The sequence below is a fragment of the Chaetodon trifascialis genome, chromosome 5, assembly GCF_039877785.1.
Source record: "Chaetodon trifascialis isolate fChaTrf1 chromosome 5, fChaTrf1.hap1, whole genome shotgun sequence".
In the NCBI taxonomy this organism is placed as follows: domain Eukaryota; kingdom Metazoa; phylum Chordata; class Actinopteri; order Chaetodontiformes; family Chaetodontidae; genus Chaetodon; species Chaetodon trifascialis.
The window spans coordinates 19,246,910-19,265,000 of NC_092060.1; the positions used below are offsets into that span (position 1 = coordinate 19,246,910).

The window sequence follows — 18,091 nt, forward strand, 5'->3', positions numbered from 1 at the left end:
CTTTACTCCTCTATGAGAGTAGACTTTGGGTTGTGGACTAATACAAGATATCTGTGGACGTCACTTTGGGCTTTGGGAAACGTGCTTGCCGTTTTTCATTATTTCTGACATGTTTGTATGAAACCTGTGCAACGTTTTCCATACACCCAACATGATAATAAGAAAATCCTGTTTGCTTTTATGAAGTTATAAAATGTAATTAACTGAAAAGTAGGACATGCATAATTAAGCGCATCACTTGTTTCATCTCGGCTTAATTGTGTCACATATTTGATCAACATTTTATGTCTTACACTGCTCAGATCTCATATTCAGATTGTAGTTATTCTTCACTACTTGCAGTTGCAGTAATTCTGCTTTATAGCCAACAAAAGCCGAATAAAATTAAAATGGTAGCTCAAATGAGAAGGCTGTAGGGTAGCGTGAATTTCAGAAAACATGAGCATGATGTGGGATTTGACACGAATAGCTTTGCAAGTTTTTCTGAAAAATAAATAAATAAATAAATAAAACATGGAGACCTGAGCTATTGCTCCATATGTGAGCATGTTTCTTAATTTGACTTAATTTGTCCCGCAGCCTTAAATCCACTGAGGCTCCACTGAGATCTGTTACCAGCCTCTATTGAAAAAAGGCCCCCGTTTTGAATAGTGAATAATATTCTGAACCTTTAGCTACAACCTTAACATGAGCTCAGAGCTGTACGAGACATTAAATTTTGATCAAATGATTTCTGCTAACTCAAGTGAGCCCTGCTGGAACCAGAGTTCACCTTGCTCTGCTGTATTTGAATCATGACACCACATAAAAACAGGATTTAGTTTTGCTGCAGTGTCAAAGTAAATGTCACGCAGACCGCAGAGGCAAAGTTACAAACAGAGAAAAGTCATTTTGTATTAATTTTGCAGAACAACAAATTGTTTAAAACCCAAGAGGTGTACAAACACTTTAATGACACTCCACCTGCTGTCAGTGCAAAGTGAACAGACGTTATTACTCACAATATCAAACTGTCTGCTAAAATTTGGAGCATCTAGGTTTTGTTTCCAGCCTCCTCTTAGTTCTGGAAATCCTTTATCGTGCATGTTCTTTCTTTTCTCTCCAAATCTTTCTTTTCCTCCACCCTCTTTGTCCCTTGCCACATCCATCGCCCCATCTCTCTCTCCCTCTCTCTCCCAGAGGATGGCAGAGCTGTGTCGTGAGCGGGAGGGCCAGGCTGACTCAACCGCGGTGCTCCTGGGTGGTCGCAGCGAGGAGCCACCCCAAGGTCTGGCACTCCAGCTGGCAGACAGCAAGGCCAAACTCCGCCGCCTTAAACAACAACTGTGAGTGTGTGCGTGTGTGTGTGTGTGTGGTGAAAAACTCAAAAGAACCTTAAGAAAACTTGCGATAAAGGTCAAGATGAAAAATGTGCAAATGATTTTGTCACACTTTACAATGCACAAAACTGTGAGCTGTTACTCAGCAACGAGGAAGGAACAAATCAGGTACTCATGGATATAATGTAATTCACGCAGTCTATTAAACATAGACTACACCATAAAGGTCACCGTCGACTAATTAGAATTTCTGGATATGCATGTTTTCTCAAAGTTTCTCAAAATAAGAAATAATGTTGGGCGTCAGAATACTCAAAAAATCAACCTGCCAATATTTTAAAGCACACACTACTGAAATAGTCCAGCAGCTGGCTTCTTAGCTACAAAACCACACAATAAAACACAGCCAATAATTGCAGTTAGTGAGTTTGTTATATTCAGTCGAAAATTAATCGAAACATATCAGGTCAATAATCAAACTCAAATGTCTGTCAGTTAATAAATGTCCATTCATAAAACAGAAACCAAATTCAAATGAAATATTCCAAGAGCAATCACCAAAAATCAACAGTTCACATCAGTTAATGATGCATGCAAATTGTGTGTATGTGGATGTATGTTTGCGTGTGTGTAGTTTGTGAGTCTTTCAGTTCAGTTCAGCAAGATGAATGTGTGTTTGGGGGGGGGGGTGAATGTGTTTCAGCCTAGGTTTACACATAGCAGGGTATTTTGGAAAATGGATATTTTGGCCCCTCCGTTTTCAAAAATAACATCGTGCACACATCGTTTTCAAAAATGTTGTCGTTTACATGAACCCGGATAAATACGCCGTCGAGCGCCATCATAACTATTCCAAACCTGTGGCCGCGAGTGTAAACATAGGTCGCTCACATGACGTTAAGTATTTTCAGTCGCATGTTGTGACGTTTCGGAACCTAAAACGCCGTTTAACCCTATTTACACGCCAACACATAACTGCCGTTTTCAGAAATCTCCACTTTACTTCTATTTGTAGCAAACATAACCTGCTCTAATCTTATTTTTTATTAGCTAATGGAACAATAAAAACATCAAAATGCATTTTTTTTGTATGATTATATTTTTGGTGCTGAGGGTTTTTGCTTGTTTTTTTTCAGGGAAGATAAAGGTGACCAGATATTGGATTACACGCAGGAGATTCAAACCATGGAGGACCAGCTCAAGAAACTTCAGAAAGAGGTATAGACAGCTTGATGTGTGCTGCCAGATTCCTTTTTCAAGGACATCTTTGGTTTGGACGCACAGAGTGTATCGAGTAACTAGTTTGGCAGCGATAATCGTTTGTATATTAGGCCTGAAAAACACGACAGCACAGCCAACAGAACAAGACACAGGTGGCTTCTAATAGCCAAGAAGTCAATTCCTCCCAAGGTTATGTATTGAGCAGAAAATAGACTACACACATAGACTACACACATTGCAGCCAACTAAAGTGTTTTCCATTGCTGTTAAACTTCTTTCTCGACTGAACTTGAGAGTCTAGACTCCATCCAGAGCAAAACTACAGGCATGATCGTGGTTCATGTAAGGTCATAATGTCCCCCAGACAAGAAGCCTCCTAGAATCAGTTACTTTTATTTTATCATTGTGGTAATGCTAAATTTCCTTTCAAACACACACACACACACACACACACACACACACACACACACACACACACACACACACACACACACCTTTCCTTCTTCCTGCATTACACTTTGTCAACATTTGCTTTGCTGCATATACCAGATCTGTTCACAGCCTTTTTTGACCTCATCTCCACTGGTACATGAATGTCTGTGTGTGTGTGTGTGTGTGTGTGTGTGCGCGCGCGTGCATGTGTGTGCATGCCTGCAGAACCGTACTCTGCAGGGTGAGGTGAGGGGCATGCGTGCACTGCGGGATGAGCTGGACTGCGCCCGAGAGCGAGCTACACGGTCCGAGCAGCTCCAGACTGAGCTTCAGAGCTGTAAACACAGATTGCGCAGCCTGGAGCTCACACGCACTCAGCTGAAGGTACACGCACACACACACACACACACACACACACACATACTGCAAACACACAACTCACCGCAAACACTGTTGAATAAGTCATTTAAACTAGAAAGAAAACAGGCAGCACTGTAACATCTACACCATGAAATACATTCAAATTGTTTTGGCAGTAACTTACAATCTCCCATAGTGTAGAAAATCAAACTCACAGTGCCTTTATACACACGTGCACACAAAGACACACACTTTTGCAAAGCAAGGACCTCGTGAACATTGGCAGCGAAAGCCACATCAAGAAGATCCCCTTTTTGACCTTTCCCTGAGTAGCTATTATTTTTTAAAAAGAAGTACTGTGCCACTTAATCTCAAAAGCCATACAGTGTATACCCTCTCACGGCCCTGAGCGTTTCACTGAAGAGTGAGTATGAACAACTCTGAAGCTCAAAGCCAGAGAATGAGATTAAACTGTGTGATGTCATCAGGATTTACAGCCTGGAGCTGCTTCATTGACAAAGAGCAGGAGTATGACTTCAGTTATTGGAGCTTTTACACCCAAATGAGATTTATTTTGAGGTAGTATAACTGTTCTGAGGCAGAAAATGTGCTCATATCCTTGTAAAACACCCCGCAGTGTCCTCACTGTCACCTTCTCAGTCTCATTTGATTTATTCTGCCTTCATACTGCCTCCCTGTGACAGCCCAGTTTTTTCTCATGTTTGGGTTCATAATTAATTTCCCCTTATTCGCAGCGAACCTGTGATTCAGCTAATGCTGAATGTTTACGTGAAGAGTTGTTCTCTTTTAATGGAGACAATTCCTATTGCCATACCTAATAACAACATTATACTCACCAAGTCAACTGTAGACATCTGAGGGTGCAACTATGTTGTTAAGAAAAACGCTGAGGAGTCAAAAAGCACAATCAGACAGTCGTTACCAACATTTTAGGTGTACTAACTTTTGGTTGTATGGTATATTTCTTGGCCAATGCTGCTGGAAGTTGTATTTATCTATTTAAGTGGTCAAATAGAATCAAGGTTTGGTTCTAGAAGAGGACGGGAGACCAGTTTATCCAGTGGAAAGCAGCCTCGATAGACCAGACTGTTGGTTTATATAGCGGGTCATGACTGGGGCTGGGTATTGTTTGAACACTTTCACTACTGGTACCAATACAGTATCTTACCAAAACAATACTTTTTGTTCATAGAAATATACCAAACTTCTTCACTGTCTTGGTTTCTACATGCATGACAATAAAGGGATCCGCTGGATGATATCAGATGGCAGTCTGGGTACATGTCGTGAAGTAGAAATGAGAGTGGCAGGTAGGAAGAAGTGAGCACAGAACAAAGTAAATTAAAGTAACCCTTTCAGAATACACAAAATCCTGACCATGTTGACATTGTCTGCCGAAGCCAGACAGGTAATTACCATGGTTACTGATGATTTTGCCCTCGCCTGAAGCCAAAGCTGACAAATGTGGATCAAAGATGGATCAGCTCTGCAGCAGCAAAAGACACATAAATAAACAATGCGACTCTCTTAGCAAACGTTTGGTCAGAATGCCCACCGTCTGAAGGCCTGACTGACTGACACGGCGTCCGGCTTCACTTCATCTTATTACGTGTTTCTGGTCTGTCTGTGCACGGCGCCCCCTGCAGGAGCAGCAGCAGCTGTGTGCAGCGCTGCAGGAGACCAAAGTACTTCTGGAACAGCAGCTGGCAGACGCACGGGCGCGCTGCTCCTCGCTAAGGGAGCTTGAGAGGGACAATCTTCTGCTGCGTCAGAGAATCATGGAGGTGGAAGCGGTGGGTTGGATTTAATGTTTGACTGTGTGCATGTTTGTCTAAATATGGTGTTATTGGCTCCATTTGTGTGTGCGTCTGTTTAATATGTGAGGAAACAAACTTTCTTTGGATTTTGGTAATTTTTGTACTTTTATGGCATTGGACAAATATCTGTGCATGCTGTGTGTGTGCCCCTTGAAATGTTTTTCTTGTAATGAATGAATGTCTGGTTGCTTGCATGTGTGTGTGTGTGTGTGTGTGTGTGTGTGTGTGTGTGTGTGTGTGTGTGTGTGTGTGTGTGTGTGTGTGTGTGTAGGAGCGGGACACCGAGAGGCAACGAGTTGATGAGCTGCTGGAGATGAACATGAGCCTCGAGGTGGGCCTGAGGCACGGCGACAGCATTCCCGCTCCGGTTCACCGGCATTTCCTCCAATCAGAACTGGACTCTGACGAGGAGCTGAGCGCGCTGATTGGTCAGAGCACCTGCCTCTCTCCACCTTGTCATTTAAGACATTTTAATTAACTGATAAGAAAAAATATGTTGAGGTTATACTGGCCCACAGCTTTTCAATCTCTAAATATATCCATTTCTCTTTTTCTCCATTTCTTTTTTTTCTGCTTCTCCCTATTTTGTCATCTTTTTCCTGCTTTGTTCTTTATTTCGCACTCTCTCTTTCTCAGATCAGAAGCCGCTGAGTGTGGAAGTGGGCGAGGCTTCGGCGCTGAGGCTGCTGGGAGCGGAGCAGGAGAACGCCGAGCTGAAGAGACGACTGGAGGAGCTGCAGGCCCACCAGGAGGTCAGGGTTCGGAGGCTTGAGGGTCATGACTTAGAGAAGTCTGTAACACTTTAGTTCCTGCCAGTTAAAGGTTAAAGCAGGTCATATACAACAGGAGATAATTGTGCTTGTCTGCGTTGTAGAAGCACATGTCCAACTCCATGATATGTTAAGTAAATAATATAGTTTCCACAACCTGTCAAGTCAGCCTGGCATCACTGAAGTCAGACATGAAGCTCCTCACTATCTGGGCTTAAAGTAAACAGGAAAAGCTGGAAGCAACCACTAAAGTTAAACATCCATCTCCTCTCGCTGCAGGCTGATGCTCCAGATGCAAAGGATGAGCTGGCTTGCCTGGAGGTGGAGCACCAGAACACACTCAGAGAGGTGAGCTGAGAGGGAAATAAAGGCTGCTATAGTCCTGAATTCAACAGATATGAATGAAATGTACACGGTTTTTGAGAGGCTGGCTGGCTTTGTCAGACATAATGTGGAGTGACAGTAGGCTCCGTGCGGTTTCTTAAGCATGCTTAAGTTAAAATATGCAGATAGTTAGAAAAAGTTGCCTAAAAAGTAAGAAAATGAAAGCACATATAATCTTTGTTACTAAATATTCAGTAGCCATAAAGGCTATGTGGCAACAGTGCTGAAGCGATTAGTCATTCATCGCTCCGATCAATTATTATCACTGTATTATTGATTGATGTGTACGTACACATATTGTTAGCCATAAATATACACACATATTTTTGCATGGATCTACACACATACATACACACACTGATATAATGCAATTGTAACACGTTGCTTTTACTGTGTTATTACAGCAAATCAAAAACACACCAAAGGTCTGTGTGTAAATAATAATAATCTCATTATTTACTGACCAATGCCTGCAGTGTTTATCTCATATGGTGCAGTCCATTAGTCCACAGAGTAGGCTGAGTATCTTTTGGCACTGACGACCCTCTGATGGACATTTTGAAACGATAAAGATGAAATGATTTTTGATTATATTTAAATGAACCTGAAATGACCAGATAATACTGTACTTTCTGTAAAAGGAGTATATGGATTGGATGTAACTGAACTCAGTAACAGTGCAGCCAATGAATATGTGGTTTCCCATCTAAAACAGCTGCATCAGCTGTACTGAATTAACGATAATGAGCTTGTAAAATGGATTGATCCACAGATCGATGAAAAACAGTAGCAGGCTGTTCATATGCGCAAATGCTGTATAAATTATTACTTCTTTTTTTTTTTACAATATATTACATATATTCTCTTGATTGTGTTTATGATTGCTGCTGCCTGTCATCCTTTTCAGGCTGTCTGGACTGTTTAGAGTTTCCTGTGGTTGTTTGGAGAGAAGTGCCTTTGTAAACTATTTTTATAACCGACCAAAAGTCATTGAAATCAATCTCTAATTTCCCTACTGGCATTTTTCCTTCTTTCATGATTTCTAACTTCTTTTTTACGTCCTTGAATCTGGATGCATTTTGAGGAAGAACAAGCGGTGCTGTTCTTGCTCACAAGGCATTCAAGTTCAGTCATGTTCGATACAAAGAAGGACAAAAAAGAAGTAAAAATACAGGTGACTCAAAGCTTTGAAAAGCACTGAAATTTCACTTCCCTTATTCTCCTATTGTACTTTCCAGTTTCAAAACTTGAAGAATGAAAATGACACTTTGAAGCAGCGCCTGGAACAGCTGGTGACCAAACTGCATCACCTCGAGGACAAGGCAAAGGAGAAAAGAGTGAATGAGCCGGACCGAGAAGAGGAGGAGAAGGTGGACAGAGGAGTGCAGGGCTCCGAATCCTGCAGGGGAGAAGGGGAAGGAAGGGTGAGGGTGATGGAGGAGAAGGAGAGAAGAGGAGAGATCATTGGGACACACAGGGAAGCAGGAGTTGGGGAGGAGGTCCTCCAGGTTGAAGGGGGGAAAGGAGAACCATGTGATGAGGAGGTCGAGTCCAAAAGGAGAGGAGAGGCAGAGGGAGGGCAGAAAGACAGAGAGAAACAGGAGAAAGAAAGAGGAGTAAAGAAAGAACAGACTGCAGTAACAACAAGCTCAGGGATCCCGAAGCATCCAAACGGCGTAGAAGATAATACAGCAACCACAGCTGCAAACCAGACTGTATGTTCCATGTCCCATCCTGATGTGGAGCTGCTGACAAACCGGCTCCAGGAGGCCCAAGAGGAGGCTGACAAACAGGTGATGGTAGCCCAGGACCTGCGCTCCAAGCTGGGTGAGCAGAGCAAGAAAACCTGGGAGGCTGAGCAGAGGCTGGTGGTCCTGGAGGCCGAGCTGCAGCATCTGAAGAAAGCTGCAGAGAGTCTGGGAGACGCCCGTAGGCAGATAGAGGTATGGATGGATGGATGGAGGGAGGGAAGGAGTGATGTATGGATGGAGGATGGATTAAACACAGTTTGTTGCATATGATTTCATTCCATTGCTATTTACGTTTCACAAGCGTCCGTTTTTGGAATGGGGGTTGTAAGCAGAACTGCTTCAGAAAATGATTTAATGATGGAAAACATTGTGTTAGCGTGTTGATGTTGGCATTTGGCTCAAAGTGTAGCCACACAGAGCTGCTATCATGGCCATGGACTCAGTCTAGTTGACCCGTACGCTTGCCTGTAGACACATTTCAGATGATTGCTTGTTCAGCTGACCCGCTGTGCATTGACAAAAGAGTATTATTGCTTGCAATTTCTTGATTTAATTGGAAGAATACAAACTGAAACTTTGTCTATATGATTAGCTCCAAGTTACATTGACTTTTCCAGGGACCTTCTTGTGAAAGTTATATATGAGTTCCTTTCTAGGTATTTATAGGAAATTATGTGAGCCATGAAATAAAACCTTACCCATCAAGTGAGTATCAAAATATTTGCCAGAAACGTTTATTTCCAGTAGAAACGTATATATATTTACAGATGTCTGTATGACTCGATAGACAGAGCTCAGTATTGTAGCGTTCTCTCAGGCTCTTCAGGCGGAAGGTCTGGTTATGGAGGAGGAGCTGTGCCGCCTGCGGAGCCAGGCGGAGCTGCACAGGATGCAGACCACGGTCATCGCCACCCTGGAGGGAGAGCGGGCCGCACTGGAGAGAGACCGGGACACGCTACGCAGCACCGTGGACGCCATGCGTACCGCCCAGCGCAAGGTTGAAGAGTGCACACACACACACACACACACACACACACACATGCAGCTGTGACTGCATCGTGTGTTTTCATGAGCACGGCAGATGTCATTTTACTTCAGGGAAGATGAGCGAGTGGCAGACAAAGGGAAACATACAAACCAGATGAAAGGGAGTTTTTATGATGTAGCATAAATCCCCAGTAGCTGATCTTATTATTCTGTAATCTCTTTAAATAATTTCTTGGTTGCATTAAATACATTACATTAGATAGGGGGTCTTCTTGCCGAACGAATGTTTTTTTTGTCTTGCATTTATATCTGAAATCTAATTCTATTATTGCGTGGAGAATTTGTTCAGCAGGAGGTGGATTTGACAGCATGAAGTGAAACAGGTGATTCAAGCTGCAGTCTGAGAGGGAAAAATGTGTTTTTTCACACCGAGTGTTGAGAGAGGGAGTCTGTTTGAACCTGCAATATTCAGATATTGACGAGTAGTTCATCCACACTCAGAGAGACCGCACGTTAAGGTTTCGGCACAACTTATTTAAGGCCTTTAACAGGATGAAAATCACCTCAGTCAGACTCTTCATTGAAGGATCTAGACGTCTTTGAGATTTTCTGAAAAAAAAGTGATGCAAAAAACTGTGTTTAATGTGCTATTTGCAGTAAAATTACAAGACATCAGAGAAATTGCAAGCTAAGGAAAAGAGTAGTGCTAAGTCAGCATTAAATAAATACCATAAAAGGGATTCATGAATGCCTCCCATTCAGAGAGTCGTACGTAATCCTTCTTCTGATGCTGTAATATTCTACTGTATTACCTGCCCTCTTTTTATGAAGAGAACATCCCATCTTTATTGTGCCTGTACATTCACTAACCCAAACATTCCTGTACATATCTTTTAAAAACACTCAATATTGGCTGATAAAATACCATTTTTCAGCTGTCTGCATGAGCTCTGCTATATGACCCCATGAAATTGGAGTCAATACATCAAGTTGTTTTACGGTGCAAATATATGCCGAAACAAGTGAAATATAGATATAGATAACTTTGAAAAACAGCAGAGTATTCCTATAATTTCTAAACACTAAAACAACAACCCACTCTCTAAATGTTACAGCAGAGGCAGTACTGTGCTGTCATTTTGATTCATGAATAAAAAATGTAAAGTTGTGCATCAGCACCAAATTAGAATGTGTTCATTTCAATGCTTGATTTATGCAGCACAGACTAGTTTCCAGTTCTGTTTGAGGTAGACTTTGTATTCTGACCACCAGAACGAGAAGCAAAGACTCAGAATTAATGAAGATTAGAACAGTGTGTGTTAAATGAAACATAAAGTGCACTTCATTCAGCTGAAGGGGTGAATAAAACCCAAATTGGAAATTACAAATCATCTACATCTTCTTTCCCTTTGCTTCCTTGTTGTGTGGGTTTAGTGAACAACTCTATCGAAACATAACCGAAATGGGATTTCTGTTAATGATATTTTTAATGCAGAACTTTTACTTGTAATGGTGTATTTTACACTGCAAAACTGCTACTTTTACTGAAGCAAAGGATCTGAATACTTCCTCAGGGTACTGTTAAGTTATTTCTGACCAACAATTTCCACAAATTACATAATGTTTGAAGATGTTTTAGTGGTCTAAAAAGTGTGTAAAGTGACTGATTCTGCTCTACAGAAGATTTAGAAAACCTTTTGTGCAAACAGTACAAGAGAGACAGCACAGAGATTCTGGTTGTATTTTTGACATAATTCTTAAGTTTTCATATTTACCAGTTTTATTGGTCCCATTTTAGGTGCAGAATTTTTTGTTGGCCCCTGCTACTCAGGGTCCTGGGTTACACTGATAGCATTACTCATTCATCTTGTCTCTTTTGCCAGGGAGACCAGGTAGAGCTCACAGTTCAGACTCTCAGGGTGGAGCTGGAACGTCTAAGTCGGAGTTTAGAGACTTCTCGTCGGCGGGAGGAGGAGCTGGAGGCAGAGCTCCGTGAGGCCACGTTGGAGGCCGAATCTCTGGCCCGTGCGCGAGATCAGGGGCTGCTGGAGGCCTTGCGGCTGGAGCAGGAGAAGGAGGTGTGTCAGTCGGAGCTGGACAGCCAACGGAAGGAGGGGAGGCAGAGAGAGAGGGAGGCGGCGAGGCTGAGACAGCAGCTGGAGAGCACGACCCTGGCCCTGGAGCACAGCAACCAGAGAGCTCGGTCTCTGGATGCTGAACACAGGTACGCCCACTCATGTTCACACGTTTAACCTTAATCACGAGCTGAGGTATGCAATTAACTTTAACAAGACATCAGAGAGCGCTACTTGGCTGCACTGTGCATTTATCTATAATGTCAAGCCCATCTTTATTCAACTTGTGTCTGACCTGTGTTGCTGCAGATGTGTGTGTCAGCAGCTGTCTGAATCCAAGGAACTCTGCACTCGGCTGCAGGACCTGGAGAAAGAGCTCAGCAGTCAATTAACCAGCATGGAAAAGGGTAAACAGCAGCTGCAGGAGCAGTATGCAGACGCCCTGGCCAAGATTAGCTCACTGTCCCAGGTGTGTGTGGGTGTGTGTGAGTGTGTGTATGTGCGTGATGTGGTAGTTTAGTCACTTGCAGTAATCACTGCTGCAGGGATGTAGGGTAAACTCAGTTTTCCTCCCTTATCCGGACAGCAGAGGTTACAATTATAAACTGAGATTTCGTTTACAGGACTTAAAGTCTGTCCGTGTGTTCACACTGCAAAAGTGACAAATTTCTGCACACTCAAAGAATGCAGTTTGTTAAACACTCTTGTCCCAGAATGCAATGCACTTGGGAAATAGAAAATCTGCTCACAGGTTGAACGTTAAAACAGCCCCAGGAACACAATAGCTGTATCCAAAATGACTCCCTATTTACTCTATAGTGCACAATTTTTCATTCAAGAATTCCCACAATGCAGCAAAAATAGTAGTGCACACTATTTTCTGCTCTGCAAAAATGACTCTTGTTCCACTCTACAGCTGTCAGTGATGGCACAAAATGATGATGCCCCGTTTTATTTTCCACGGATTATAATCTCTGAACACCGCACTGCCTCTTGTCTCTCTCCTATCAGGATCTATCCAATGAGCAGGCACGTTCCCAGCAACAGTCCGCTGAAGTCCAACGTCTGAACCAGGAACTACAAAAAGCCAAGACAGAGCTAAAGGCGACAACCAATTCTCTCGATCAATCACAGGAGAGAATAGATTCGCTCTCCCAGTGCCTTAAGAAGAGTGAAAATCTCCTCCAGCTGGAAACCAGAAGAGGAAGTGCGGAGGTGGATGCTACGTCTAATTCAGACTCCTCAAACATTAGTGAGGCACACGCTCAGGAGACGTTACATCTGGATCAATGCCATGAAGCTGGCAAAGATCGCGACCTTTCTGTGACCCCTGGAGACGAAGAGAGGCAGCTGAGTGAGAGGTTGATAGAGCTGGAAAAAGAGGTGCAATATGCGTTTGAATATATTTCTGGGAATGATGTGCGTATGTGTGAGCCTTTGAATCTCATTTACAGGATATCTGTGTGGTTCAGTGCAATTTCTGTGTGATGGAGATGATCTAGATTATGTTGAAATTCTTGCTCCAGGGATGCTTCACGACTATCAACTCACAGTAGGCCGCCGCATCCCTGAGTGCAGCACTTTATTTCCAGAACTACTGCTTTATCTCTGCTCATCAGTTTTTATAATGTCACCTCGGCTACCGTTAATCTTCCTTATCTCTTCTGCTGCTCTCGTGCTGGAGCTCTTACTCTTTCTCTTGCTCTCAAACACACACGTAGAGACTTGTACATACACTCTAACATCAACCTTGAAGGGGGGCAGCTCCAGCCAAGGTCGGGAATTTCATTTTTATAATAGGATGGAAGAATAAGAACTTTTGGTTCACTTCCTGGTCCCGCCCATACTGAGCTGCAGGTACACTTGTTGATACATCACCCAGTAATGGAAGAAGTTCCTTTAATCTAGTAAAGGTACCAGTACAACAATGTGAAAATACTCTAATACAAGTCAAGCTCTTGCCCTATCTATTCTAAGTCTTGGATAATTTAGTTGTCTTTGGGACTCAAACAGTTATTTAAATAAAACCATCTGAGAAGTTTAGAGGGGAAATATCTCCATGTGACAACCAGACACTGTTTTTTGTAAGAGGTGATAAGTCAAAAATGTTGGGAACCACTGGTTTAATCTTTTACAGTGTGTCGTATTTTATAAGATCCTCTGAGGTTTTTAGTATAAAATCTTAAACTGATAACTACAGCTTCTAAATAAAGGTAGTAGAGCAAAAACCACAATATTTCCATTTGCGTCCAGTGGAAATACTCAAATCCAAATACCTCAAAATTGTACTTATATACAGTACTGGACAGTGGTAGAGCAAGTATTCAGATACTTTACCTTAATTAATATTACACTGTATAAAAAAAAATCCTGCATTGAAAATGTTACTCAAGTAAAAAAAATCTGAGTGTAGTCAGGAAAATGTACTTAAAATGTTAAAATTCAAATTATTTAATTAAGAAAAACCTCAAAAATAGAAATAAATTAAGATGAATGCAGCAAATCGTCAAAGATGAAAAAAATGACTTTAACATTCAGAATATTTCATTTGTCATTTCTTTCAGTTGTACTTGTACTGTTGACTATTTAAATTGTAACAAAACACCATATTTTATAAGTTCTTTATAAGCTATAAGCTCCAAAGCTGTTATATAATTGTAATGAGTAAAAAGTACAATATTTCCCTCTGAAATGTAGTAGACATGAAAAGAAAGACTCAAGTACCTCAGTACCTCATATTTGTACTGAACTGCAGTACTTGTGCAGATGTACTGTGTTGCATTCTACCACTGGTACTGGAGTAGATGTATATAGTTATTTTACTGACAGGAGAAGAGAAAAAGCAGGGAATCGAGTAGAGCCAGTGAAAACAGTGCGACTCCCCCTGTGTATCATTGGGACTCAGTCAGGTGCTGGCAGCAAATAGAGAATCCAACATGAAAAAAGAGCTGCCACACACCAAGACGGAGCTCCAGACCCTCTAGATGACTCACACATGAAATGTGTTGTCGCTGTGCCAGTCCACTAAAAATGCTCAAATACATTCACATTGTTTAGTGGGAGCTGAGTTTTGGTGTGCTGCTTACTGCTGCTGCAGGCTCGTTTTTAACTTTGCTTAAAACACGAGATTTTACACCCTCAGCTATTTTGCAACATTCAACATTGTCTTCTAATTTCTAATCTATCCATGACAATGCCCCCTGAACACACTCCGTTATTATCAAAGCAGACCAAGAATCACAAACGCATTCAGATTTTCTGGATTATAAATGCATGTGCAAACACTCTGCTCACCGAAATCTTGCAGTGAGCAACAAATGTGGACTAGAGGTACAATACTGCAAACTCAGTGACACACAGGATGAATTTCAGATTCAGTCGAAGTGCAAATAATATGGATATTTTGAGCGTCGTGTGACACCAATGGTAGCTTAGCCCCGGACGCAGCTGCTGCTCTACATGGCTGAGGACTCTCTCTCATTATGAAACTTCTCTCCCTCAGAAAGCGGCGGTGGTTGCAGGACAGGAGGCTTTGCTTTCGCGCCTGTCCCAGTCTCAGGAGGCCTGTGAGCACCTTAAGGAGCAGCTGGAGGCTCTGCACCGGCACTCGCTCAGCCTGCAGGACTCCTGCACCAGACTACAGACACTCAACACCCAGCTGCAGGTGACAAACACACAGAGAGAGCAAGATTATGGCTGAATTTAAGCGTTTGGCCTATCTAAATTAAAACAAATGGATAGGTTTTGAGAATTAGACCCTTGCAATGAATCTGGACATTGTTTTCAAGGATGTGCCAGCCTGCTTTAATGTAGGGAGACGCCATCATTTTAGCCGTAATGTGGATGGCAGTGTCAGTCTGTCAGCTGCTCAGCCATGAAATTTGGTCACCATTAGCAATAGTTTGGTTTATGATCAGATACCTGCCAAACTAGCAAAATTCCCATCAGCCTCAGCTGTACTTAGCGTCTAGCACCAATTAACAAATATTAGCATGCGAACATGCTACACTACAATGGTAAGCATGATAAACATTCTACCACTGTGACCATGATAGCATGCTGGTGTTAGCATTTAGCTCAATACAGCCGTATGGAGCCGCTAAAGTGGCTATACTCTCTTAGTCTTGTGAAGATTTCTGCTGTATGCTGCACATTGTACCTGGATTCTTTTATTAATGAAGCTTCCTTTTTAAAATGACCACCATGACCATATCAGCCCATAGTACATGTTCATACTAATGTTATTTTTCATAGTACTAGAAGTAATAAAATGGTAATTAACCTAGTAAAACTTTAGATGTTTGGGTTGTTAGCTTTCTGTTAAACCCCTAAAACATAGGCGCAGACATGATCTCTGTGCTTCATATCACATACACAAAAACAACACACGCAGGTGGAGCAAGCCTCCCTGGGCTCCCAGCATGCAGCAGTGCTGGCGCGCTGCAGTGAAAGCGAGGCCCGGTGTGCGGCTTTGGAAGCCGAGTCCAAGGTGTGGGCGCGGGAGCGGGAGGAGTCAGCGGCCAGGATGGAGGCTCTGAGGCGGGACCATGAGCGGATGACTGCGCTGCAGCAGCGGCAGGAGGTGGAGCTGGAGGAGCTGTTGGACAAACGCTCTCAGCTGAGGAGCAACAACCGCAGCCTGGAGGCCCAGCACAGGGAGCTGGAGTCCAGGTACAAACACACACTGACTGCAGAAGAAAAACAAGTCCTGACCTGTCCTCCTTTTCTATCTTTGTGAGGAGTTTTAGTTCTCTGCACATACAAAGCAAAACAACACACAAATCCATTAACACAACCTGCATCCATTAACAATATACACTCCCTCTTTCTGTCATATATTTTAAGGCATATTTTTTTATCATGGGGTGAACGTTGCATTTGCACTCTCAAGGTACAAGGAGCTCCTGGATAGTAAAACCCAGCTGGAGGAGAAAGAGCAGGAGATAAAAATGGAGAGAGAGGAGATGGAGGCAGAGACCCAGAGGAGGCTGGAGAGAGAACGAGAGCTGGAGAGGCTGAAAGAAGACAACGAGAGGTAACAAATACGCTCAACTGTCAGCTTCTTAAGCACCGCATTCATGAGATCTGATTATCCTCTCCTCTCACTGCATGTTTGCTCATTGATGCTTATATATGATGCACTGGGAGAAACACAGGAATCGGTTTGAATGCAGATGTTCCACAGGAAGGCACCTAGACTGCATATTTTGTTCCTGATTTGTGTAAGATATGGCCAGAATATTAGTTTAAAAGTAAAAAAAAAGAAAAGAAAATTTTTAACAGAATGTGAAAAAGTAACAGTTTTGACAGTTGTGAATTAAGTTGCAGAGATATCAACTGGAGTTAGCATGCTAACCAGCTAACCCCAGCCTGTCCTGTCTCGTAACTCTGCTTCAAGAAGCAAGAGTTCGATACTAAAGCCTCCGTAGCTTCAGCTGGAAGAAGTAGTGACAAGTTTGCTATGTTCCACATTATCTTGTAGTTGTTGTAGTTAACAAAATGTCAAGAAATGTTACATTCTCACATCTGTTTCTCTTCATTAAACATACTGAGAAAATACACCGTACACCTTCTGAATTCAAGTTTCTCACCAACTCTGGTGTTCAGCATTCAGCTCTAAATGCTGCTCTTCCACATGGTTCTGATGCCCGCAGTACAAACACCAATAATTCCCCCAGTACTCAGAGCTCTCGGTCCAGGCAAGCTCCACTCAGCTAATATGCTACTGGCTGCACAGCTAGCTCAACTAGCTTAGAGTGGCTAGAAGAGTATAGTGAGCGGCAGTTAATGTTACTCAGGGGGTATTCTGCCACCTTTTTGTTTAGAGTGACCTTTGACAGGTGCTTTGACAGAGTTTTGGCACAAAACAGGTGCACAGAAGGACTCAAAAAACAGGCAAAATACAGGTTTGTTTTTATTTTTACAAGCTCAATTCCAAAAACATCAAAAGCAGAAAATTGAAGGCTTTTGGAACCAACAAATTCAGTAATCTTAGATGTTTACATACAGAGTCTTCTGTGTGTATTTGAGCCTCAGCCCTAACAAAGGTCTGAGGTTAAAAACTGCTCTGAGTGCTTCTGATTACATTTTATCTTGGGGGTGGCGTGTACATAATGGTGATGTTCATCATCATAAGATAGCATAATTAGTTAATCAAACAGGTTTTCATCTTCATATTGATGCAACTGATTACTGACTGTCTCGAATGATGGGTTGCCAAGCTGGAGACAGGACGGCCTCCTTTGCTGGCTGTCAGATGATACATGACTGAAAATGCTATATTGAGATATAAGATAAGCATTTCCTTGCCTTTAAAAATGCTTCTTAAACACACACACACACACACACACACACACACACACACACACACACACACACACACACACATATATATATATATATATATATATATATATATATATATATATATATATATATATATATATATATATATATATATATATATATACACACACACACACATATAACATGTTACTTAAGCTTATTAAAATCAGAAAAAATAATGACAAAGCATATCAAATGACATGTGAAAACAAAACTATCACCAGAATCTACAGCTCCCCTCAGCTTTACTGAGCATTTTGGTTTTTTTTTTTGGCAAGTTTCAGATCTTTGCTCTGTTTCAATTTCATTGATCTCATAATGTCTTTAACGACTAGCTGGTGAACTTAATTAAAGTAAATTAGTAACTGTTTGCTAGCAAGTTCACTGTATCAATGATTTGTCATTTTTCTATTGTGTATTGTTTTTTTTAAATCTTCTATGACCTTATTATCTTTGGGTTTTGCATTGTTGGTCGGACCAAACAAGACATTTGAAGATGTCACCATGGGCTCTTGAAAATTAATAAAATATAAGGAGAGAAGCTGGTTTGTTTAATAGAGCCATGCTGTACACTGGCTCAGTTCTAACTTACATAAAAAGTTTAATTCC

General features: G+C 41.9%; 1 protein-coding gene across 1 annotated transcript in view; it reads left to right on the forward strand.

Annotated features, from left to right (window-relative positions):
* ccdc88b (coiled-coil domain containing 88B) overlaps positions 1–18,091 on the forward strand; it is a 42,914-nt gene that overhangs the window by 11,547 nt on the left and 13,276 nt on the right. The window contains exons 8-22 of the mRNA XM_070962431.1: positions 1,180–1,325; positions 2,456–2,537; positions 3,198–3,356; positions 5,000–5,146; positions 5,442–5,598; positions 5,807–5,922; positions 6,220–6,288; positions 7,563–8,267; positions 8,893–9,072; positions 10,946–11,286; positions 11,447–11,606; positions 12,149–12,520; positions 14,640–14,801; positions 15,531–15,808; positions 16,029–16,172. Of these exons, the coding sequence (XP_070818532.1) occupies positions 1,180–1,325; positions 2,456–2,537; positions 3,198–3,356; positions 5,000–5,146; positions 5,442–5,598; positions 5,807–5,922; positions 6,220–6,288; positions 7,563–8,267; positions 8,893–9,072; positions 10,946–11,286; positions 11,447–11,606; positions 12,149–12,520; positions 14,640–14,801; positions 15,531–15,808; positions 16,029–16,172 (3,218 nt within the window). The remainder of the gene's footprint in view (positions 1–1,179; positions 1,326–2,455; positions 2,538–3,197; positions 3,357–4,999; positions 5,147–5,441; positions 5,599–5,806; positions 5,923–6,219; positions 6,289–7,562; positions 8,268–8,892; positions 9,073–10,945; positions 11,287–11,446; positions 11,607–12,148; positions 12,521–14,639; positions 14,802–15,530; positions 15,809–16,028; positions 16,173–18,091) is intronic.